General features: G+C 41.6%; 1 protein-coding gene across 1 annotated transcript in view; it reads left to right on the top strand.

The window, feature by feature from the left end:
- The window catches only part of LOC143987588 (proton-coupled folate transporter-like), a 627,892-nt gene extending 602,914 nt beyond the window's left edge, over nucleotides 1-24,978 (top strand). Inside the window, exon 7 of the mRNA XM_077486441.1 lies at nucleotides 24,058-24,978. Within this exon, the coding sequence (XP_077342567.1) occupies nucleotides 24,058-24,112 (55 nt within the window). The 3' untranslated portion in view covers nucleotides 24,113-24,978. The remainder of the gene's footprint in view (nucleotides 1-24,057) is intronic.
- Nucleotides 24,979-26,626: the final 1,648 nt, after the last annotated feature.

Below are 26,626 nucleotides of genomic sequence, written 5' to 3'. Positions count from 1 at the left end.
TTTGCTGGGGACATGATCCCTCCCCATCCTTTTTATGAAGGTAATTTATCCTGATCACCGCCATGTCTTTCTTTTAGGTCCCCCTACCTGTCTTTCATTCCCTCTCTCTTCTCCCTCTAACCCCCTTTTTTTTTCTCTTATTCCCCCTTCTTCCTTCTTGCCCTCCCTCCCTTCCCCCAACCCCCCTCCAGCGACTCTGGATCCCCCCCCCGAGTTCGGTGGAGGGAGTGAGGGGACTGAACCCCATTTCTGTGCCACCGGAATGAACCTTGGCGCTATCAGATGTTGCTTCTTACAGAGGCAGTGGTCTGCCATTTAACTGTCTATTAACACATGCCCTATACACTGCTCTGTCTGTTTCTTGTGCTGAATCGATTTATGTAGTCTTGGCTCTGTATGTTTTATTATTTGTACTGTGGGGCTTTGCCCGATCCAGAGTTGAATATAATACATATTTGAAAAAAAAAACAGCAGAGCTTCCCCTCACTTCAGATTTACCCCTCAGATTTGCAGCAACTGTACTTCCAAGTGCACTTGAAGTGTACTTGTAGTGCAAAGGGGTTTTGCCTTTTTGTAAATAACCCCCTGGAAGCCATAGAGCAACTATGAACCTATGAGGAAGTCAACCTGACGAAACAAGTCAGTGAATGAATGAATGAATGAAGTATTTGTATAGCGCACAGCGTGAACTGAATCGCCTCAAGGCGCTGGGAAGAGCTTGGTGTTCCAACAGCTAGAAGAGGAAGGTCTTGAGTTTTTTCCTAAAGGCCAGGTGGTTTCCTTCCAGGCGGATGTTGGTAGGTAGAGCGTTCCATAACCAAGGTCCTTGAACAGTGAATCTCCGATCCCCCTTTGATTTGTACCAGGATTTGGGCACGAGGAGGAGGTTTTTGTTAGCTGATTGAAGACTGCGACTTGGTGTGTAACGATTTATTTTCTCAATTAGGTATTGAGGAGCGTCTCTATGCACGCATTTGTGGGTGAGGCAGAGGGTCTTGAAAGTGATCCGATTCTTTACGGTTAGCCAATGTAGGCTCCTCAGGGAAGGAGAGATTGATTCCCAGGGTTTTTTTCATGTTATCAGCCTTGCCGCCGCGTTTTAGATAAGTTGTAATCGCACAAGTTGATATTGTGGTAATCCTATGTAAAGCGAGTTTGCGTAGTCCAGTCGTGAATTAATGACTGTTCCAACTACCACTGCTTTGTCCTTCTTTGGGATAAAAGGGATGAGCCTGCGTAGTAGGCATAGCCCGGGGTTCCTAGAAGAATTCACCTAGTTTCACTGTCTGTGAATGATTTTCTAGGAAGGATGTGAACCATTGGAGATCTGAGCCTGTGACTCCTGCCACTTCTGAAAGGCGGACGAGTAGAGTATTGTGGTCTACTGTATCAAACGCTGCGCTGAGGTCTAATAGTACCAGGAGACATGACTCTCCGTCATCCGCTGCTTCGAGGGTGTCGTCCCATATCTTGAGGAGGGCTGTTTCTGTTCTATGGCCTGGGCAGAAGCCTGATTGCAGCGGGTCCAGGAGTTTGTGTGTATCCAGGTGGAGTTGTAACTGTTGTACTACAGCTTTCTCCATGATCTTGGAAATGGTGTTAAGGCCTACGGTTGTTTGGGTCCTGAGGGTCGAGGTTAGGTTTCTTTAATGGGGGTTTGACGATGCCTTGTTTGAAGTTGCCAGAAACTATCCCTTCTTGGAATGATCGGTTTATGAGGTGCTTTATAGCGGGAGCCATGATGTCGGAACATTCTTTCAGTAGTTTTGTGGGGATGATGTCAGTTGGTGATGTACTATCGTGAATTTTATTGATGATGTTTTTAGTGGTGTCCGCGGTAATTGGGTTTAGTAGAAACTTCGGCGGTTGTGTGATGTTGATGTAGACGTCATTTTTTTGTTTTTGATCGCTGAGGTTTGCTGTTCTCTTCTGAAAAAATGTTTTCCTGATGGTTTCGACTTTATCGATGAAAAAATCATACAGTTTGTTGCAGTAATCATGTGTTTCATTTGCTATGGGCTCTAAGCATACCGGGTTCATTGATTGAGCGACTATTTTAAACAGTTACCGCGGGCGATTTAAGGCTGTTGAAATCATATATGAGAAATGATCCTTTTTGGTTTTGAAGATTGCTTTGTGATAGTTCTCCATGAGTTCTTTGTAGTTTGAGTGATTTTCCTCGTGGGATTTCTTCTCCAAGTCCTTTCAGCTCTTCTGCATTCTTGTTTTAGTAGAGAGAGGGAGCCATCAAACCATCCCAAGTTTTTTTTCCTAATGAGAGTCCTGTGTTTTGGGGCTACTGAGTCTGCTGATTGTAGTAATGCCTTGTTCAGGGAGTTGAGTGTTTGCTCCGCAGAGTGGCTTAAGTTCATTGTAGTTATCTTATTGGCTAAAGTGCTTTTGAAGGATTCGGAGTACAGTTTTTTCTGTGATCTGGTCCAATGCGTTGTTGTTGCAGGTCAGTAGAAAGCAACATCAGTCACAAACCGAAAGTGCTGAAGCCGCCATTTTGGAAATAGCCTTTTTTTTATATTAGTCTCTTATGCTTGATGTAAGTGCATTATAAAGGTGAATAACAGTATTTAAATTTATTCTGTTGCTGCACTATAGTCCTTCTCTGAGCTTACATGGTCCTGGGCTCCATAGTGATATCAAGAGAGCAGGATTATGGCTGATATATGAAGAATCAGAGTGGATACTAGAATCTTTATACAGTATGTCTGATTTATTGTCAGCAGGGTAAAGTGAGGAGTGGTGCACATATGGTGGATGGAATGCAGCTAATGGTAATTTTTGTCATTATTTAATGTGAGTTTTATTTTACGGTGATATTGCTAATTTAGAAAGGCATACTACACTATATTAGTGTTTTTCTTTTTGGCGGACTATAATGCATGAGGATACCATCGTATGGAGGACTAGGGATGATAATTGATGCAACAATTTAAAGGTTGATATTTAAACAAGGTGAATGGTGGGAGTTGTTACGTTGTTGAGATTGGCACCTTTTATTATTTCTTATGTAAGCATGCTAATTAGCTATATAAATGCTTTATACGCTTTGAACATACTACACGGTGAAAATCTGATTGCCTCTCGGGGGATCAGGAAGACATTTTTTCCCCTGCTTTAGCAAATTGGATCATGCTCTGCTGGTTTTTTTTTTTGCCTTCCTCTGGATCAACTGTGGGTATAGAATTGGGTATATGGGATTGTATGATATTATTATTTATTTATTTATTTTTATTTTTTTATTTTTTTTGTGGTTGAACTTGATGGACATGTGTCTTTTTTCAACCTGACTAACTATGTAACTGTGTAACTATATATATATATATATATATATATATATATATATATATATATATAGTTATTTTATATATTGTGAGACAAGCATATTCTTAATTTCTTAATCAAGACAAAAAGCACGTGTATGTATGAAAAGGCTTAATTGCATCTGATTTCTGGAGAGAAGACAAGCAGAATATTTTATTTACATTAGATTGTCATAATACATGCATATCTCTTCAACATATGAACATTTTGGGGAGGTTATGCAAGACAAACTGCCAAAATAATCAGCCATCTTCATGGAGGGATCACTTTCAGGCAGGGTTTAATGCCTGTTTGTACAATGTAATTTGATCACCTGTATATAAAATACTTTAAAATCTTAACCTGCATAAACTGAGTTCTACCTATCAGACATACAGTACTTCAAATGCAGTAGTCTCTTACTGCAATTTAATTAGAAAGGTTGACTTGTCACGATTTAGCACAGCAGCTTGATTAATATGAGTACACTATCAATATGTTAATGTGTCAGCTTTAATCATTGCCAGCATCACTGCTAATTACATCAATACAAATATCATTAAAGCTTCTGTCAGGTTTTAATATGCTATGCCTAATGTCATAGTTTTTTCTGCCATCAAGTGGAAAATAAGGGCTCCAATTCTAGTCAGTAACTGACACATTGCATAACATTACATCACAGTGCAGCTACTTTTTGCCTTTAAGACAGGGGATAATTTACTAAAGGAGTACATTTTTTCACTTAGTTCAGTGAATTTGAAGTCAGTTCATTTACCTAATTAGGTGTAAAATAAAAAAACTATTTTATGTTGCCTGTGCTCAATTGATTAAGTAAAAAATGTACTTCTTGCTTAAATCACGCCCATACTATTTGCAAATATAATAGAGCTCAATAAAAGTAAAAAGCATTTAAGTAAATTGCACATATATTATACTGTACATGTCATGTATCCCTCTGTATACTCCTATATATTCAGATATCAGCCTAAAGCTTGATTTACAGTTCATTGGATACAGAGGTGCAGAAATGGAAAACAAAAAAAAACGTAAACTAACTCAGCATTTGAAGTATACTCTGATTCCTCGGGCAAATGCTTTCTTGTTCTTAATAATGTGTAAACCCATTAGACCTACAGTTTTCAGTGCTATTATAGGGCATTGAAATGAAACGCTTTCACTGCTGTATATACTGAACAAATGGCAATAAAGCATATAGAAGACATTTCACCCACCTTCTAAAATAGAACTTTGAAGTTCTAAAGCGTTTACTTTATGTTTTTATGGTAGACATCCATAACATTATACAATTACCCTACCAAAAAGGTAATTCAAAATGCCTGGCTACTCTGGCATGGATACTTTCTGATTCACTGGCGTGTAATGGACATATATGGAGCTGCGCCAATATACAACATTTGATTATTAATAGAAAAATATAAAACAAACATGAGTATAAATAAGTCCACAATGGTCCATTAACACCTCGGTGACTCCACACAAAAACAGGAAGTGCCTGACCACCAGAATATGAATCCGCTTACCAGATGGCAAATCGTGAGCAGAATTCCGCTATGACCCAGCCACAGCCTTTAGATTGCACTGAAGACACTTTAAATCATATAGGGCCAGAACACCATGACAGGAAAACCCACTCTGATGTTTCATAGGATCATACCGTGTGCGTATGGTGTAGCAAAAAACTCAAAGGAAAGAAAAACTGCTCATAGTGTGAAACCGCTCATATGTTTAATAAAAAAATCGTATTGCACTTACATGTTAAATGAGATCATTCACATAAAAAAAGCACATTTTTATACAATTGTGAAGTAAAATGCAAGACATACAACTAGAAAAGTTTGTATGTTTGACAAAAAATGTGCTTGAAAGTACTCATGCCCTCTATTTTTAATTTTATTTTGTCTAACAGTACATGTTCAGAGGTTGTCATAAGCTCTTTTTTGCTCCTTTTCTCGTGTCACAGTGGAGTGATTTCAGTGACATTGATTTTTCTGTGAAATTACTGATTTGTCTGTAAAAATTTACTGAAGCAAAAACTCTCATTTGGCTCATTGAGCAGCCTAGGTGAAATTTGCTCAGGGCCCATTCACACCACAAAATTGTGCTCTGCATTGCATGCATTTAAATGGAATAGATTGAAAGTTAGCAATGCACACAAAAATGGATAAGGCTGAATTGTTTCCCAGAGTAGAACACTGGTGTGCATATGCCCCTAAAACTTTCAGTTTAAATCAGCTAAATATGTTTCATGTGCATCACAACAAAAATCTTAAGGTTAGTTTCCTTTAAAAAACAGTCAGTCTGAATAGAAAGGCCTGACCCTTGCCAGCATGCTTTAAAGAAGGACACTTATGCTACTGAATCAGACCTGTACCTGTTCAACCAGAAAAGCTCATGTTCCTTGCTGATTTGAGAGCTCTAGTTCTGACCTAGCAGGGATGTAAGGTACATTTGCAGAGAGACTGTTGACTTCACACAGAGAGGAATGGTCCTTTTTGCAGTATGATGGCATGGTACAGGCTTTTCCACTAATTTTTGCACACCTTTTTGATATACCTGAAATTATTATAAAATGTATTTTGTCAATTTAAGCGTAACATTAGGCAGGACATAGATAGTGCAAATTTCTTTCCTGCCACCACGGGTTGAGGACAGTGATTATCGCTAGTGGCTATAGCAGCCGCTTGCGATTATCGCAAGCAAATCCGGTAGGCTGGTTGTACCCAAGTTGATCAATCAATAAACTTGATAACTCAGCCTGCCCATTAAATCTCGATCAGTTCAGTGGGATTCAAACCAAATAGGGCAAGCCTTAATTTACTTTTTCCTTAATTTAGAGGGTGTTCTTAGTGTAGTTTAGTTTATTTAATTTAGTGATCTTTAGAATTTGGATTATTCTCCCTTTTTATGTGTAATTGTAATTTTGAATGTCTGTATTTTCTTCCTGTTAAAAAAAAAAAAGTAAGAGCAAACTAGCTGCTTTTTGTAAAAGATGAAATGGTGACGGATAGTTAAAAGTAGCTTCCAAAACTTTTGGAAACTGTTTTTAAAGCCAATTGTACCATTAAATTAGCAGCAAAGACCACTTATGCCACGTACACGCGACCGGACTTTTCGACGGACTAGGTCTGACGGACTTTTGGTGGAGATCCGACGGACTTTCCGAACGAGCGGACTTGCGCACACATGAGCAGACTTTCCCGCAGACTAGGTCTGAAGGACTTCCCAACGGACTTTCAAAATGAACGGACTTGCCTACACACAAACTAATTTCCGTTAATTTTGAACGTGACCCCAGGTACGATGGGACTAGAAAGGGAAGTCAATTGCGCAGCTTTCATAGGCAAGGTTGACACCTTGCGTGCCCCGTCGCCTGGTATGGATTTTAAAGGGAACCCCCTACACCAAAAAACGGCATGTGGGTCCCCCCAAAGTCCATACCAGACCCTTATCCGAGCATGCAGCCAGGCCAGTCAGGAAGGGGGGTGGGGATGAGCGAGTGCCCCCCTCCTGAACCGTACCAGGCCGCATGTCCTCAACATGGGGGGGTGAAATCTTTGGGGAAGGGGGGCACCATGTGGCCCCCCAACCCAAAGCACCTTGTCCCCATGTTGATGAGGACAAGGGCTTTTTCCCGACAACCCTGGCCGTTGGTTGTCGGGGTCTGCGGGCGGGGGCTTATCGGAATCCTGGAGCCCCCTTTAATAAGGGTGGCCCGGAAAGAAGAACCGAAGAGGGGGACAAGACCCCCGAAGTCGGAAGAAGAGGGCGGCAGCGAAGAAGAAAGCCGGGCTCTTCCGCTAGTAAAAGAGCTAGCAGAAGATAGCGGAGGAGTTCAGCGAGAAGATCCCCGAAGACAGAAGAAGACCCCCGGAGCTGTGCAATAAACTATTTTAACCCTTGTGTGTTGTATTTTTTTACATTTTTTTCACAGGTGAATGGGTAGGGGTACATTGTACCCCATACTCATTCACATATGGTGATAGGACATAGGATTCCGATAAGCCCCCCGCCCGCAGACCCCGACAACCAATGGCCAGGGTTGTCGGGAAGAGGCCATTGACCTCATCAATATGGGGACAAGGTGCTTTGGGGTGGGGGACCGCGCGGCCCCCTTCCCCAAAGCACCCCCCATGTTGAGGGCACACAGCCTGGTCCGGCTCAGGAGGGGGGCCGCTCGCTCGTCCCCACCCCCTTACCTGACAGGCCGGGTAGCGTTCTCTGGTAAGGGTCTGATATGGACAAAGAGGGGGACCCCCACGCCATTTTTTCAGCGTAGGGCTTCCTCTTTAACTCCATACCAGGTGCCGGGGCCAGCGACGCCTCCTTTACTGGGCCTGGCTACCTGGAGCCACGCTCAAAATGAGTGGACTTTTCTCCGGGCGGGAAAAGTGTGTTCATTTCAAAAGTACGGCGGACTAGCACACACACGCCGTATTGTCCGCCAGACTAACACACACACGGCCGTATTGTCCTCCGAAATGCAAGTCCGGCAGACATATTTAGGTGCAAAACTACTTTCTTAGTCCGCCGGACTTTTGGGTAAAAAAAGTCCGCCGGAGCCCACACACGGGGGGATTGTCCCGTGGACTTGAGTCCGCCGGACTTTTCCACCGGAATGTTTGATCGTGTGTACGCGGCTTAAGATGTGATTGCAAGAGGAATGGCATGATTCATTTTGAGTGCTATAAGGTGTACGCAGCCATAAATTCCAGGAATAACATTTTAGTACCATTTCACCACATTAGTCAAGTAATTGTCTTTAAGACAGGCTAATTAGTTCTAATTTTTAAGATTGGATGGACCAGTTTTAGACCTTTTGTATGTACATATGATTCAATGGTAATAACTGTTTTCTAATTCATATACAAAGGATCTGAACATATTAAATGAAGGTCACTAAATTAATCAATGACAAATCCATCTACTGTGTGAAAAAGTTTGCAGTTATTATTGCTCATTTTCCTTTTAATGAAGTATGCTAAACATACCAATATATAGTATCTTATATCTTGCTTCACTAGTTTATGCTGGGAATTGTATAGGCTTTTATGACAAACTGAAAAGATGAACAACTTATAAGTTTGAATTTCCTGGTTTTATACATTGATGTACACCAAAAAACATTGTCTGTAAATACATACAGTCCGTTAGTATGATATTTGTATTTAAGGTACATCAGTGCTTTTCTGCTTAGCATATAATAAATAAAATACAGACTTCCATAAGAGCTTACTTTTTTCAGAGCTAACTAAAATTTACAATACAATTTCTATCTAGGAAATGCCACTAGCATGCCTCAGGCAACATTGCAAGACTGTTATTTCTGAAAGGTTTGATCAGTGATGCACAAGAGTTGATGATTAATCCAAGGTGACAGAAAGAAAAAACAAAATTCTGATTTAAGTTAACAAAAACACTTTTAATTATAAAAACAACTCATATGGCAAAAATAAATAGACCGATCTGGATATGTTAAAGCTTTATCATTATTATAATGTGCAGATCTTAATCAGAACTGAAGTAGCTGTCACAGGTAACAATACAGTTCATCAGGCTATTGTAAGAGTCAGTTATTTAGCCACTAAGGGGAACAATGCACATATGAGGAGGAGAGAATTCCACCTTTAGCAAAGTTAAAGTCACAACCCAGGGAAGTAAAACATATCAGTACTATATTTGAAAAATATAAATAAATGTATTACAGTCAACTGTTTTTATAATGTTATTTTATATTATTTGTTATATGATTTGTTTAATACATTGGTAACATGGATAAACTGATGGGATAATAATTGGCTTGTCCAGGTCTCTTCAATGCAGAATAGTTAAACTTTCCTTCACTTCCATCCCAGTGGTACCCAGGGCATTATTGTAACCTGACATTTTTGATTCTCCACTTTGGAATTACATAGTTACTTGTTCATCAAGTTAAACTAAAAAAAAAAAAACAGCTTTCAACTTCACAAACCTAAACTCACAGGCAGCAGATCTGAGAGTTAATGCTCCAAAAATTCCTATTAATATTTTATCAGCAAGCTAGTTGATGGCTTGATTGTTATTGATCACCCAGACAAGTAACACATATTTTGTTCTTTGACTGACGAAAATTTGTAAAAAAAATGAGATGAGCAAATCAATGTTCTGGACCTGTGTGTGGTCAATTTACTTAAAGTGAGTGAGTTCCACCCAAAAATGGAACTTCCACTTTAAATACTGGTGACTCCCTGACATGCCACATTTGGCATGTAATTTTTTTTGAGGGGGAGCGGGTACCCAGTTTTGAAAGGCACCCAGCTCCCTCTTCCTCTCCTGGCACTTCTCCCACTCCCTCCCTGTATTCTTCTGGGACACGTCACAGGTCCCAGAAGATTGACCGGCCATTCATAACACGCAGCCCGGCTCACACATGTGCAGTGCATGCCCGGCTGTGAAGCCACATGGAAAGGAGGGGGAGAAGAGAGAGGCTTTGGGCACCCGCATCGTGGGAACGTGGGACAGGTGAGTGTCTGTTTATTAATAGTTAGCAGCTACACTTTTTGTAGCTGCTGACTTTTAAATGGGTGGAATAGAAAGTCACAAAGTTTGGTCGGGTTGAGTAGTTGCTTACAGTGATGGCTCATTTACACTATGCATAGAAAATAATGAAATGATCCTTCAATTGGCCGAGGAGGAAATCATGGTGTCATGCACCTGCCTCTTTACCTTGTTCAATCAGAGGAAGCCTTGTATTCATTGTTAAAAATATAAGACTTATCCTGAATGGCAAACAAGCATTCAACCTAACTCTGTTATTATAGAGACTATATTTTGCAGCCACATGTTAACTTTATTAAATCACAGAGACATTGTTGTGAGGAGATTTGTGCAGCTTTCATAATGGCTATGCAGTGTATGCATTTTCTTTGTTATCATCAACTTCTTTCACTGTCCTGAAATGTATAGATGTTTTGCCATTCCTGTTTTGTATTATCACTTCTAATGCCCTGTACACACGATCTGACTTTCCGACAACAAAACCGTGGATTTTTGTTCAAAGGGTTTTGCCTCCAACTTGTCTTGCATACACATGGTCACAACAATGTTGGCCAACAATTGTCAACGTAGTAACGTACAAGACATATGACGGCTGATAAAAAGGAAGTTCAATAGCCAGTTCACTACCCTTTGGGCTCCTTCTGCTAATCTTGTGCTTATCTCATGTTAGTAGAAGTTTGGTGAGAGACGATTTGTGCTTTTCAGCCTCGTGCTTTTCAGTTCGTTTCTGTCTTTCAGTGCATTCTATTTATACAGTAGTTCGCTTCTGATTTTCAGTGTGTTCTTGTCAGGTCCTTTCTAATTTTCAGTGTGTTCTGTCAGTTCGTTCTGAGCAGCCGTTCATTTGTTAGCCGGGTTGCTGTTACGTACTCATCGTAGAGTTCATGCTGTTGTTGGGCTTGGTGTTGGAGTTATTGCTTTGTTCCAAGTCCAGTCCATGCACAGGGCGAGGCGGAGTTCTTGGACCAAGAATCGGTTGCTTAATCTTGAGCAATTCTGTCATATGTCTGTCATCTGTTGCGGGATTTCCAGAAGAATAATCCTGATTATTTCAGGAATTATCTCCAGATGAAGGACCCCATCTTTCACAATCTCTTGGCTTTGCTTACCCCTGAAATTACGAAGCAGGATACCTGCATGCAGCAAGCCATCACTACCGAGCAGATGCTCGTTGCCACCTTGCCGTAAGTTCACGACTGGGATCTCCCCCCAGGCTCTGGGAATCATTATTCCAGAGATCTGTTCTGCCATCATTCAGGTCCTGCAGAAGGACTGTATTAAGGTAAGTTTGATCATTTTAACATCACATTCTATGTATTTAATGGTTGCTAATGCATTGTATTTATTTCATCAATCCATAATTACCATGATTGTAATATGCTGTGAATGTCTTCTTTGTCCTCATGCATGATCTAAGCTTTTAATGCTCCTCTTTTGTCCTTGATGCATATTTGCCTCCCCAGCATCTTGGCCTTTCTCACATTATGGTTTCTGTGCTGTCCATGCTTTCCATCATAGTCTGTCCTCTTCAAGATGTCCACAATCTCCACCATCTCTTCAAAGGACATATTTGAGGCCTTATATCTCCTCCTCGATGTGAAACTGCCTTGCTACGGGCTTTCCTCATCATTGCTGATAACAACACATAACAACTTGCTGTGTCTCCACCATGTGCTCTCACACTGCCCCGAAAGAGAAGAGGCAGGGAATACACTAGAAAGAAGGACAGGGGCGGAGTTTCCAGTGTACATAAAGCATAACACGTGAGCGATGTACTTACGATCTGTGAGTGGAGGACGGAGGATGGTTAGCGCCGATCGTTCAAACTAAAGTACAATTGTAACTTGAGTCATCAGTGGTTAGTGGCCTATACTGCTTATAGATTGAGGCCTATATTAGGACAAGATTAGGAGAGTTTAGCCTGACATTAGGGTTTGTCTTGTGTTGTGTCTTGCAGATAAAATGGTTGACAAATTCACAGCCCCTGATTTCCTGCTCAACTTTATATTTATATTTATTTCTTTTTTTGCTAAAGCCTGTGTATCCCACAGCAGACATTCACTATTTGAAGGCCAAAATTGGTAGGCTGAGGAGCACATATAATAGGGAGTGCAAGAAAGTCCAGGATTCCCTGAGAGCAGCAGATGACGTATATGTCTGCAGGCTGTGGTACCACCACAGCCTGCATTTTTTGTCCGACCAGGCGGAACCCAGGCCATCACTCTCAACACTTCCTTCCACATAAACTGAGGCTCCTGAGGTCCAACCTGGGCCTTCCACCAAGGAAGAAGATGTGGAGGAGCCCAGATTGACCCAGGTATAGCATTGTTGAAGATATTTCTTGTCAAAAATTGAATGATGTTAACTAGATGTTATGGATCACACATTTCTGATTTAACAGTGGTTTACATATTAATAGACAGTAGTAGCCAAGAGTGATTGGGACAAGAATGAAAAATGCTAGGGTCAGAATGATAGTCTTTTCTATTTGTTAACATTCAATTTGCAACAGTCATGAGCTCAAAATTGTGTGTGATTGATGACCAAAAACCCAAAACGATGTACCATTTTCATACACAGGAAAGTCTCAGCCAGGAGGAGGCTGTGGCAAGCAGCCTGCCAGGTTCCTCCCCTCTGCTCTCTAACCAAAAGGACCAGGAAGGCAAGGAACCTGGAGGAGTCAGCAGCTGATTTTCTAAAATGGGCTACTGCAGCAATTGCCATGACCCCTGGTGTACACAAGGTATTTGGATGCGTCACTGCCAGCAAATTAGAAAAGATGGAGGAGGCCCAATGCACTATACGTGAAGAGATTATTCTCAAGGCCTTAAACAAGGGGACACACCTCACACCTCAAACACACTTCTGTGAGTTGGACCATGCTCCTCCACCACCTCCAACAAAAAACACAGGCTGTTGTAAGACCATAGCCTCGGGACATATATGTCATCTGCTGCTGCTCCTGATCTCTCAGAGTCCTGGAACGTATTGTGCTCCCTATTAAATGGACTCCTCGGGTTACCAATTTTGACAGGCAAATAATTGATGTCTGCCCTGGGGTACACAGTCTTCACCAATTCCAACTGTTTCTCCAGCATTGCCTTCCTCTTTATTTTGTTATGACCTTGTGCTCCCTATTAAATTTTACATTTTTGTTTTGACAAATACTTGACTATGTGTTTAACTTCAAAAAGGACAGTTTGTTTGTGAGTAGGCAGGTACATTTCAAAAATACAATTTCAAATTAACCAGGGACACCAACATAGTTGTATCTTTGAAGTTAAAAAATACAAGATAATAATGGTGTTGTGGTAAGAAAAAAATAATTATTATGGAGATCATAGAAAAAAAAGAAAAAAGAAGAAAGAAGGATTATTCTGGAGAGCATGAGAAAAAAAACCAACAACAAAAAAATATTATTCTGGAGATCACTAGAAATAATAAAAATATGTTTGTTAGAAATCTGTGAATATCAGCAGCAAAGCAACTTCATTATTTAAGCATTATAGAGAAGAAGAGAATGTGGTGCATTAAGAGATTTCATAATTTGCAGCATCACAAATGTGATATCTCCATTACAAATTCTAGTTTTACAAGACCGAGCGCCTCCGGCTGGTACTTGATTCCGAGCAAGCGTGAACTTTTGTGCGACAGACTTGTGTACACGCGATCGGAAAGTCCAACAACAAAGTTTTGTTCGCGGAAAATTTGAGAACCTGGTAGCCAACATTTGTTGGCGGAAAGTCAGACAACAAATGTTCGATGAAGCATACACACGGTCGGACTTTCAGCCAACAAACTCACATCTAACATTTCCCGTTGGAAAATCCGATTGTGTGTACGCTGTGCATAATTGTGCACCTATTTAGTAAACTACAAGTACACTAGTAAACTACTAAACACGACCGGATTTTTTTGACGGACTAGGTCCGACGGTCTCTCCGACAGACTTTCGGCGGAGGTCCGATGGACTTTCTGAATGAACGGACTTGGCCACGCACACACGAACAGACTAAGTCCATTCAAAAGTCTGTTTTGAACGTGATGATATAAATGGGACTAAACAAGGAAGATCAATGGCCAGTAGCCAATAGCTGCCCTTGCGTCATATTTGGTCCATCAGACTAGCACACAGACAAACAGTTCTTCCCGATTTTTAGTCCATCTGAGTTAAGTACATCGGATAGATTTGTAACATGTTATATTTCTAGGTCCGTCTGTTTTTTTTTTTTTTTTTTATAAAAAACGGTCGGACTAGCCCACACACGATCGGATTGTCCGATGGACTGATCCCGTCGGACCTAGTCTGGCGGAAAGTCCAGTGTGTTCGCGGCATTGCTCTTGTCTGATCATTCATACCTATTTTATTAAAACCAGGCCTCATTATTAGTCTCAGATGTCCATGAGCCTTTATATCCATGAGATGACTGATTCTCAGGGCTCTCTTGCTCTTTCTGCTGTGGGAGCCTACTGCTGGGTGACAAAGCACTAAAAAAGATACCGGTTAAGCAGGCACTGGCCTAATTTTAGTTGGTGGCTCAGATGAACAGATGCTTTGCTTGTTTTAGGCTATGGAATTGCAGGACACAGACCCCCCCCCCCCCCCCCCCCACATGTTAAAATTGTGTTTATTTGGTGCCTTGCTGAATAAAAGAGAATACATACAGTATATAAATGTATAATGAGGGTCAGCAAAAGTTTGCAGAGAGGATGAAGGGCTTGATATAAATTGAGGGAAACCCTGTGCCATGTTTAACATCCTTAGCAAGCTCTCGTCTAGAATAAAGGTCTTGTATAGATGAATGGAATGCAAAACAATAACAAGTGAAGGTTGCACCGACCTAGTGCATTATCATAATAAAATGTATTGCAGAATAGAAGCAACAATTATTATACTCATAAACACATGGCACATAAAGGCATTTCATGGCAAGTGAAACAAATCGCCTCCGGGTCTTCTATGATCAACCAGTAGTGTGGGACCAAATAGAGTCTGTATTGGCTGACACATTTTTTTTAGTTTTTATTTTTGCTTGGGTGCATGTCCCCCGGGGCAGTGCCCAGCCTTCCATTCCATTTGTTTCACAATTAATAGAGCTGCACAATTCTAGACAAAATGAGAATCACAATTTTTTTGCTTAGAATAAAAAGATCACGATTCTCTCGCGATTCTCGTGGCGTAAAATCTTTCACATTATACAAAAAAATTGGGCTAACTTTACTGGTTCATTTTTTTTATTCATTTAAGTGTCATTTTTTCCCCAAAAATTGCATTTAAACGACTGCTGCGCAAATACAGTGTGACATAAAATATTGCAACAACCACCATTTTATTCTCTAGGGTCTCTACCAAAAAAAGATTTATATAATGTTTGGGGGTTCTACGTAATTTTCTAGCAAAAAATAAATAAATTATTTTAACTTGAAACCAACAAATGCCAGAAAAAGGTTTAGTGTTTAAGTGGTTAAACTTCCCTCATTTACACACCAAAGTCTATTCCTTTGATCTAAAGGACAACGTGTTACAATGTTTATACTTAAGTTCCACTACCAAAGAATGTTGTGATTCTTGGCAGACTGCCCGCTTTTTTGTTTGTTTTGTTTTTTTTCCTTTCTTTTGAGTACTGTGGCTTCAGCAGAGCAGAGAGAATTCTCTGCAAAGAAAGAGTCGGGAAATACTTTGTCAAGATTGCAACCGGGAAAATTTTGCGATAACGATTCTTAACGATTAATTGTGCAGCTCTAACAATTAGTGAAGAAATGGCCTTTACTGCTTTTTTTTTGTTTGTTTTTGTTTTTTATATTGGGCTCCTATTGACTCTGCACCTGAATTTTACTCTTGTTCGCCAAACCTGCCCTAAACTGAACCCAAGTATGTTTGGCTAATCACTATTGGCTACCTGAAACAGCAGATATAAATTCAATCAATTCAATTCAATCAATTAGATACTCTGTGGTATAATAACATGCTTTTCTTGTGTAGTAAAAACATCCCGAAAAAAAAGTAACAAGGTGCAAATTTAACATCTCTAATTTGTCATCTGTTTCACAACATCAGGAACACTGTGTTACATGCTTAATTACTTATTTTATTTACTAGTGTTAGAGAAGTCATCTCTAGGTAAATATATATATAGTATCTCACAAAAGTGAGTACACCCCTCACATTGGTGTATATATTTTATTATAACTTTTCATGTGACAACACTGAAGAAATGACACTTTGCTACAATGTAAAGTAGTGAGTGTATAGCTTGTATAACAGTGTCAATTTGCTGTCCGAGCACACAGCCCGGCTGGTCAGGAAAGGGGGTGGGGACGAGCGAGCACCCCCCCTCCTGAACCGTACCAGGCCGCATGCCCTCAATATAGGGGGCGCTTTGGGGAAAGGGGGCCCCCAAAGCACCTTGTCCCCATGTTGTTGAGGACAAGGGCCTCTTCCCGACAACCCTGGCCATTGGTTGTCGGGGTCTGCGGGCGGGGGGCTTATCAGAATCCAGGTGTATGCAGCATTAGTTGCATCACTGTGCAACATTTCCAATTATTGAGCATCTGTGGGGCAACCTCAAACGGAAGGTCTCTAACATCCACCAGCACTGTGATATCGTCACGGAGGAGTGGAAGAGGATTCCAGTGGCAACCTCTGAAGCTCTGGTGAATTCGATGCCCAAGAGGGTTAAGGCAGTGCTTGAAAATAATGGTGGCCACTAAAAATATTGACACTTTGGACCTAATTCAGACATTGTAGCGAAGTGTCATTCTTCAGTGTTGTCACATGAAAAGATAGAATAAAATATTTACAAAAATGTGAGGGGTGTACTCACTTTTGTGGAATAATGTATAAACATGAAAATATAAATGACAGTGCTGGAATCAACAAGTGTGAATGCTACAATACTTACATAGCATAGGCACAGGAATGCCTTCATATGGAGCTGGTATACCATGCGGACCAACCAATGGGAGCCGATACAACTGCGACCAAAAAAACTGTGCTACTGCAAGGACTCACCCAGAAAGGGATCCCCCAGTGTGATCATCCCAGGCAATCAGAGGTTCTTTGGTGTGGGCCTTTTTTTTGAGACGAGTGCATCAGATCGCACTGCTGCTATTTGCAACATATGTCTCAAGCGTATCTCGCGTGGCCAAAACATCAGCCACTTGGGCACCACATGCTTGACCAGACAGATGTTGACCTGCCATGCAGCCCGTTGGCAAGTTTACCTGAAAGACCCACACCAAAGAACAAAGCGGACCTCTCCTTGCTCCTCATCAGCTGGGATCTCCAACCCCACTAGACATTCAGTCTTCTCTGAAACCTGCACTGAGAGGAATGAAGGTGTAGAATTAGGTATGTCACAGCGGAGTACTTGTGGGCACTCTGCTAGCAGTACACTGATGTCCAATTGTACCAGGCAAATTTCCCTGCCCCAGCTGCTGGACCATCAAAAGAAGTTCACTCCCAGCCATCCACATGCTCAGCGGTTGAATGCTAGCTTGGATAAATTGCTAGTACTTCAATTGTTGCCTTTTCAGTTAGTAGACTCAGCCCCCTTCCGTGAGTTTGTACAATATGCGGTTCCAAAGTGGCAGGTTCCCAAATGCCACTTCTTCTCACGGAAGGTGATTCCAGCTCTCTACCGGCATGTGGAAGGCAATGTTCATGCCTCGCTGGACAGGGCGGTCAGTGATAAGGTGCATATTACCGCTGACTCATGGTCCAGCAGGCATGGACAGGGACGTTACCTATCTTTCACGGTGCATTGGGTCACTCTTCTGGCAGCTGGGAAGGATGCAGGACAAGGTGCAGTAGTGTTGGAGGTTGTTCCGCCACCACGCCTCCAAAATGCTACTACTGGTTGTGACACACCCTTCTCCTCCACCCCCTCCACTTCTTATTCCTCCATGGCCTCTTCCTGTGCTTTGTCCTCGGAACCAGTGGTGGTCCAAAGGCATTCAAGGGGCTACGTAAGTACGCAGGCAAAAAGATGCCATGCTGTGCTTGCGCTGGTGTGCTTGGGGGACAAGAGCCACACTGGGGCAGATATTTTGTCAGATCTGCAGGAGCAGGCTGAGAGGTGGTTGACACCACGCCAGCTTAAGCCAGGAATGGTGGTTTGCGACAATGGCACCAACCTCCTCTCCACCCTTCGACAGGGACAACTGACCCTTGTGCCCTTTGTGGTTCCTGTCCTTAACTTGTTGGTACAGCAGTTCTTGGGCAGGTACCCGGGCTTACAGGATGTCCTGATGCAGGCCAGGAAGGTCTGTGTGCATTTCTGCCAATCATATAATGCCAGTGCTCGGCTGGCTGAGCTCCAAAAGGAGTTGAACCTGCCCAAGAACCGCCTTATCTGTGACATGCCCACCAGGTGGAACTCAACGTTGGCCATGCTTCAGCGGCTGCACATGCAGCAGAGGGTCATCCATGAGTACCTGTGCGACTACGGCACCAGGACAGGGTCAGGGGAGCTCATTTTTTTTACCACGCCAGTGGGGCATAATCAGAGATGCATGCACTGTCCTGTCACCATTTGAGGAGGCCACGAGGATGGTGAGCAGTGAAAGTGCATGCATCAGTGACACTGTACCTCTTGTCCACCTGTTGGAGCATGTGCTGTGTGGAATAATGGACAGGGCACTTGAGGCAGAATAGATTCAGAAAGAGGAGGACTTCTTTGCCTCTCAAGGCCCCCTTTATCCAGACAGTGTTCCTGCTGTCCCGCCGATCACACAGGAAGAGGAGGAGGAGGATTGTGTCAGCATGGAGGTGGAGTCTGACACTCAGCATCAGCAGCAGCAGTCTTGTAAGGATGATTTACAGTCCCAAGAAACCCATGGACTTGTACGTGTCTGGGAGGAGGTTGCTGCAGGTCATGTTGTCCTTAGTGACCCAGAGGACTCCGGACCGAATGCCTCAGATAACCTATGCTGCATGGCCTCCCTGATCCTGCAAAGCCTACAGAAGGATCCTCGTATTCTTCAGATCAAGTAGAGGGACCATTACTGGCTGGCCACTCTCCTTGATCCACGGTACAAGGGTAAGGTTGCCGACCTTATCTTGCTGTCGCAGAGGGAGCAGAGGATGAGACATCTCCGGGAGGCCTTGCAGAAGGGTCTGTGCAATGCGTTCCCAGAGACTGGGAGGATACAAACTCCTGGTCCCGGACAACGTGTTGCTGAGGCTTCGGTCAGAAGGAGCGGTGGAGAAGGTGGCCGTCTGACAGATGCGTTCAGACAATTTTTTAGTCCACAGCCCCAAGGTATGATCGGTTCCAGCAACCATCGCCAGCGTCTGATTTACATGGTGCAGGAATACCTAGGGGCAAGGTCAGACTTGGACACCTTTCCCACCAAAAATCCTCTGGCTTACTGGGTCTTGAGGATGGATCACTGGCCAGAGCTTGCACAGTATGCAATTGAGCTACTGGCCTGTCCTGCATCCAGCGTTCTTTCGGAGCGCACCTTCAGTGCTGTTGGTGGCTTTGTAAACGATCATAGGGTGTGGCTGTCCACTGACTCGGTTGATCGACTGACCTTCATAAAGATGAATCAGTCTTGGATCACCATCAGCTACCAAGCACCTGAAGCTGATGTAACCGAACATTTTTTTTTTAAATATCACATCCCTTCAAGACTGCCTATGCTGATGCTGAGTGACTGACCTGTTATGTTGACTGTCTATCGTCTTAATCCTCCGCTGATATCTTGGAAGAACATTTTTGGTTCTGGATGATGCCACCAGCCCAATTTTCAGCCCCTGTTTAACAGGGGCGTGTAATTACAATTTTTGATGCAATGCTTTGCAGCAGGGCTCATTCCTGCACTCCAACTAGAGTATCTGGGAGAGGTTGCAGTGTTGTGGCACCAGCAAGCAGTGCCCAATTTTTCAGTCCCTGTTTAACAGGGGCATGCAATTATAATTCTTGATATAATATTTCACAGCAGGGCCCGTTCTCGTGCCCACCGAGAGTAACTGTGAGGACTTATAGTGTTGTGGCACCAGCACCACCACCACAACCACCAAAGGCCCAATTTTTCTACCACTATTCAACATTGGCATGCAATTACAATTCTTGATATAATTGTTCACAGCAGGGCGCTCCAGCGCCCACCAAGAGTCACTTTGAGGGCTTACAGGGTTGTGGTAGCACTAACACCTTGTTCCGCTATTTCTGCAGAGCATATAGGGCAGGCCCCTACTTTCAAACATCCAACTTACAAACGTCTCCTACTTGCAAATGGAAGGAGACAACAGTAAGTGAGATGAAAAAAGACGGACGGCAAAACAAATTATACAGGGGTGATAACCCTTCCCTATGTTTTCCAAAAAGCTTAAAAATAGATTTTTTGACTGGAGCTACACTTTAAAAATGTACCAGTTCAAAATTACAAACAGATTCTACTTAACACAACAAACCTACACAGTCCCTGTCTTGTTTGCACCGCCTGTATACTCCTGTTCTGAGTATATATGGCCTGGGGGCCCCCCGCCTTTCCTTTTTTTAATATGGGTACAGGGTTCACCTTAATATCTGTACAAGACCCAAAGGGGCTTGTAATGGGCAGGGAGGGCTACCCATGCCATTTTTCTCAATGATTTTCATCCATATTGCTGGAACCAGATATTACATTAAAACCGCAAGCAGTTTTAAATGACTTTTTTTCGGTTAAATGTCATTTTGTGCAGGGACTGTTCTAAACACGGAAAACACGTGCCACTTCACAGGCATACTATAGACACCCCCCAGGCACAATATTTAAAGGAATATTTCACTTTTTTTTCACTTTAATCGTCATTAAAATCAGTGCTCCCGAAAAAACTGCTGTTTTTAAAAACATTTTAGGCATTGACCCATGTCCCCTGGGGCAGGAGCCAGGTCCCTAAACCCTTTTTAGGACAAAAGCTTGCATATTAGCCATTAAAATTGGCACTTTTTATTTCGAACTTGCGAGTCCCATAGACTTCAATGGGGTTCTAAAGTTAGCACGAATTTTTGGTCCATTCGAAAGTTCTGGTACAAACCAAACCGGGGGTGTTCGGAACATCCCTACCCCCCAGGTATGATATTTAAAGAAATATTTCACTTTTATTTTTTCACTTTAAGCATTATTAAAATCACTGCTTTTTTGCATTGATACATGTCCCCTGGGGCAGGGTCTGGGTCCCCAAACACTTTTTAGGACAATAACTTGTATATTATCCTTTAAAATTTGCACTTTCGATTTTTCACATTTTGGTCCCATAGACTTTAACGGTGTTCAAATGTTCACGCAAACTTTCAGTCCATTTGCATGTTCTGCCGCGAACCAAACAGGGGGGCTGTTCGGCTCATCCCTAGTTTCCATTATTGAACAAAGTTGATATACATATGTATCTTGTGTTTTGATACTACAGTAAACATATTTGAACTGTTTCTTTAATATGTGTGAGACTCTATTTACTGCCACAGCTGGTGACATGATGGAACATAGGGTGTCAGAGGTAAGAGAGGATCTGCAGCCCTTACGGGAGTAACACTACAATATTAACCACTTTCAGACCGGACCATTTTGCTAGCTTAAGACCAGACCACTTTTTTCGATTCTGCACTGCGTCGTTTTAACTGACAATTGCGTGGTCATGCGACGTGGCTCCCAAACAAAACTGACGTGCTTTTTTCCCCACAAATAGAGCTTTATTTTGGGGGTATTTGATCACCCCTGCGGTTTTTATTTTTTGCGCTATAAACAAAAATAGAGCAACAATTTTGAAAAAACGCATTCTTTTTTACTATTTGTTATAATAAATATCCCCCACAAATATATAAAAAAAACTGTTTTTCCCTCAGTTTAGGCCTTTGTGTATTCTTCTACATATTTTTGGTAAAAAAAATAAGCGATTATTGATTGGTTTGCGCAAAAGTTATAGCGTTTACAAAATAGGGGATAATTTTATGGCATTTTTATAGTTTTTTTTACTAGTAATGGCGGCGATCAGCGATTTTTATTGTGACTGCGACATTATGGCAGACACATCGGACATTTTTGACACATTTTTGGGACCATAGTCATTTATACAGCAATCAGTGCTATACAAATGCATTGATTCCGGTGTAATTGACACTGGCAGTGAAGGGGTTAACCAGAGGGTGGCAGTGTAGGGGTTAAGTATTCCTAGGGGCGTGTTACTAACTGTGGGGTGCTGGGCTTTTTGTTAGTGAACACTGATCTCTGCTCCAATCACATGGAGCAGAGATCAGTCTTACTTGTTGCTAGGCAGAACAGGGAGATGCTGTTTACAACGGCATCTCCCCATTCAGCCTCCCTGTGAGATGATCGCTGGTTTCCCCGCGGCGATCGAGTCCGCGGGAACCACAATCGGACTCACAGAGGTCCCGACCGGCACGCAAGCGCACGCGATGGCAGGGCGGCATATAGAAATGGACGTACCTGTACGCCAATATGCCTGCCCGTGCCATTCTGCCAACGTACATCGTTGCACGCCGGTCGGGAACTGGTTAAAATCGAGTAAAATTCTAATTCAAAACAAAATGGGTTTGTGGATATTCAACTCATGCTGTGACATTATGTGAGGTGAAATTAATATGAATCTCAATCTGTGAAATTTTTTGTAATAAGTTTTTGTATGAACGATTTTAGCTGATATGGTGGTTAACTTTTATGTATGGTACTTTAAAAACATGAATTATTTTTCTTATAATCTGTGATCTGGTTCTGCAAACTGAGTGGCTCATGGGGAATTGTGTGGCTATTAGAAAACCCCCCCCCCAACTGATTCCAAAGTTTTCTGTGGATGTGCACTATGCGACTCAGCAACAGGTAGACTTTCCATAGGAATCAAATGGATTTGTCCTTGCATGTGCAGAAGACTTAGGGACTAGTAAGTAGGGTATCCAGCAGAGTAGACAGGCGAGAAAATGATCTGGGGTGGAAGGTTCAAAGGATAACTTGGCAAAAGTAAGGTTGTTCTTTAACTACTTCAGCCCTGGAAGATTTGGCTGCTCAATGACCAGGCCATTTTTTGCAATATGCACTGCGTCGCTTTAATTGACAATTGCACAGTCATGCAACCATGCATCCCAAAAAAAAAATGTATGTCCTTTTTTATCCACAAATAGAGCTTGCTTTTGGTTTTATTAAATTGCCTCTGTGGTTTATATTTTTTGTGCTATAAACAAAAGAAGAGAGAGAATTTTGAAAAAAAAAACACAATATATTTAACTTTTTGCTATCATAAATATCCCACATTTTTTATCAAAAAAACTAATTTTTTCCTCAGTTTAGGCCGATATGTATTCTTCTACATATTTTTGGTAAAAAAATTGCAATAATTACCGTATATATTGATTGGTTTGCGCAAAAGCTATAGCATCTACAAAATAGGGGATAGATTTATGGCATTTTTATTATTTTTATTTTTTTTACTAGTAATGGCGGCGATCTGCAATTTTTTATCGGGACTGCGATATTGCACATTGCAAATTGTACACTTTTGACACATTTTTGGGACAACTGACAATGTCACTGGCAGGGAAGGGGTTAACACTAGGGGGTGATCAGGGGGTTAACTGTGTCCCCTCACTGTGTTCTAACTGTAGAGCGGGTAGGATTGTCTAGGAGGAGAGAGAGAGAGATCGGTGTTCATACTTAGTATGAACAATCTGTCTCTACTCCCCTGAAAGAACCGTGATTTGTGTGTTTACACACATAGATCCCAGTTCTTGCTCTGTCACGAGCAATCGTGGGTGCCCAGCGGTCATCGTGGCCGCCGGGCACTCGCATGAACTCTGGGCACACACTGCAGTTGCTCGCCCCTAGTGGCCAAAGGGTGAAGCGTCGTAAGGTAATGTAGTTTCGCACAGCCGTGACATTCTACCACAGTAAAACTGCGGTGGCTGGTTGGCAAGCAGTTAAATAACATAATGATGTGGCTGATTCAACGCATTAGTGTCCTACAAATAACTCAATTGCCATTTTTATGTTGAGTTCGATTTATAATATATTTTGGAAGAGTTTTTAGCTAACTGATTTTCAGCAATAAGAAAGTACTACATTTTCCTTAAACATTATTTGAAAATACTTATATACATAGAATTATTGACAAATTATTTAGAACATGAATTTATAAGATTGTTATTTTTGTAATTATACCACCTTTTCTATGCTTTTTTTTTTTTTATAAAGGTGGATTAGCGAAATTCCCACAGCACTCCCCAAGGTGATAATCAATGAAGACTAATTTACCTGCACCAGCTCAGCATATAAAGGATATAAAAGGAAAAAAAAAATGCCATTTTATATATAATCATTACTTGTTTCTTTACTTAGCACTTGAATAATGTGAGCATAATGTTTATGATCTGCTGGGCACAGCGGCATATGAAATGATTGCAATCAAGGAAAACCTAAAGACTTAAGAACATAAAATAATTTTATTTAAGAAAATATGTTAACCTTGTAACTAATATAATAACTTTGTTCTATTTTCTTTCTTTTAAAAATGAGGTCAGTTTCAGTTTGCAAAAATGTATAATTTTATTTGGAAGGTTTTCATTCTGTGGAGCATTTATTACCCTAACTGCTATCAAACCATTTTACATGAAAATGACAGATTTGATCATGTTGTAAATAACTTAAAACTGACTTAAAGTTTACAAATCATTACAAGTCATTATTCCCTGCTTCAAAATCTCAATGCTTATGTATCTTAATATATTTTTATGTGGTGGAATATTAACAGCACAATAGTATTTTCAGGTTAATAATGTTAAGGTGGCTCTGTTACTAGCTAAAACATCTGACACTGGCCTCTGAGTTCTGTGGCTTTGCTGATCCCTAGACTGCTACAGAACACAGTTGGGATCCTGCAGATGAAACCTCAGTGCACATCCAACACATCCAGGAGAGTATCAGATACAGAACATTTTGCAGCCACTGTAGATATTTGTGAGTGTAAAGAGTGTAAAGTAAGTACCAATAAATTTTTTTACATTTTGAAAAACTTTTAATTTAGTGATTCGATTCAATAACAGATATCTTAAAGAGGAAGTAAGACAGCGGCGCGCAGGCGCACTAAACGCGGCAAGTCCAAGAATGGAGGTGCCTAATTTGTCGACTCCCGTGCGCATGCGCGGGAGTGACGTCATTGCGGCTTTGCCGAATGGCAGCGGCGGAGCTGCGAGACACGACTCCCGTGCGCATGTGTGGGAGTGACGTCATCGCGGCTTCGCCGCTGTCATTCGGCGGAGCTGCGAGACGCCACCAGCAAGATGGATGCGGCGGACTACAGGGGACAGCGGCGACTTCGCTGGCTCCTGTGTCAGGTAAGTGACACATAATGAGCTACTATGCGATGCATAGTAGTCCATTATGCTTTACCTTTGCAGGGAAAAAAAGAGGAAGTAAACCCATCAGGGTTTACTTCCTCTTTAAGGTGTCTACTCTTGTTCAGGGAGTTCACAAGTTCAAAAACAAAATAGCCATTTATTGTGTTCACACTATCCCACCAGAAACAACCAGGTGCACATCCAGCTTGTGCAATATTTTGTATTACCAAGGATAGTTGATGGCTTCAGTCGGCATTCATCGTGTAAGTTTTCTATTGTATTTAAGCTGGGGGAACATACAGAAAGTTGTAAAACCCCTAATGTGATTTACTTACTCATAGAGTGAGTAGTTCTAGTGACCTTCCTCCCAATATTTTATGGTTCAAACAAAGGAGCATCACCCATCACTGACATGGAGATAATTGCTGCGTCATTAAACATATAACATTCATTATAAACATAGAAAGTCACATATGATTTAATTTGGTTTATTTTCAAAGTATTCTGACTTATAAACTATTGTCTGGAAATATAAGTAATATATATATATATATATATATATATATATATATATATATATATATATATATATAATTACCAGACCTGTTGAATCAAGAAATCACATAAATAGAAGCTGTCTGGCAAGGTGTAGCATACTAACAGATCACAAAAAGCATCACATCATGCTATCAATCTACAATCAAAAAAACAAAAAACACAAAAGAACCCAGAACAACATCTAAAGAACTGCAGGCCTCACTTGCCTCAGGTACGATCAGTGTTCATGATTCAACAATGCGCAAGAGACTGGGCAAAAATGGCATCCATGGGAGAGTTCCAAGGCCAAAGCCACTGCTGACCAAAAAGAACACAAGGGCTTATCTCACATTTACCAAAAAACATCTTGATTGTCCCCAAGACTTTTAGGCAAATATTCTGAGGACTGATGAGACAAAAATTGAACTTTTTGGAAGGTGTTACATCTGGCATAATACTAATACAGCATTTCATAACAAGAACATCATACCAACAGTTATGGGGGTGGTAGCGTGACAGACTTTGCAGCTTCAGGACCTGGAAGACTTACCATAATTTATGTAACCATGAATTCTGAGCTCTATCAGAAAATCCTAAAGGAGAATGTCCAGCCATCAGTTTGTGACCTCAAGCTCAAGTGTACTTATGCAGCAGGACAATGATCCGAAACACAACACCAAGTCCACCTCCAAATGGTTCAAACAAAGCAAAATTTAGGTTTTGGAGTAAGGTTTTCATGCTGGAAAACCCTCCAATGTGGCTAAACTAAAACAATTCTAAAAAGAAGAGTGGACTAAAATTGCCCAACAGCAATGTGAAAGACTCATTGCCAGTTATTGCAAACACTTGATTGCAGTTGTTGCCGCACAGGGTGGCACAACCAGTTATTA

Source organism: Lithobates pipiens, unplaced genomic scaffold (assembly GCF_037356315.1).
Source record: "Lithobates pipiens isolate NorthernLeopardFrog02 unplaced genomic scaffold, aLitPip1_a1.2 Scaffold_18, whole genome shotgun sequence".
Lineage (NCBI taxonomy): Eukaryota > Metazoa > Chordata > Amphibia > Anura > Ranidae > Lithobates > Lithobates pipiens.
This window is presented reverse-complemented; position numbering and strand designations above follow the sequence as displayed.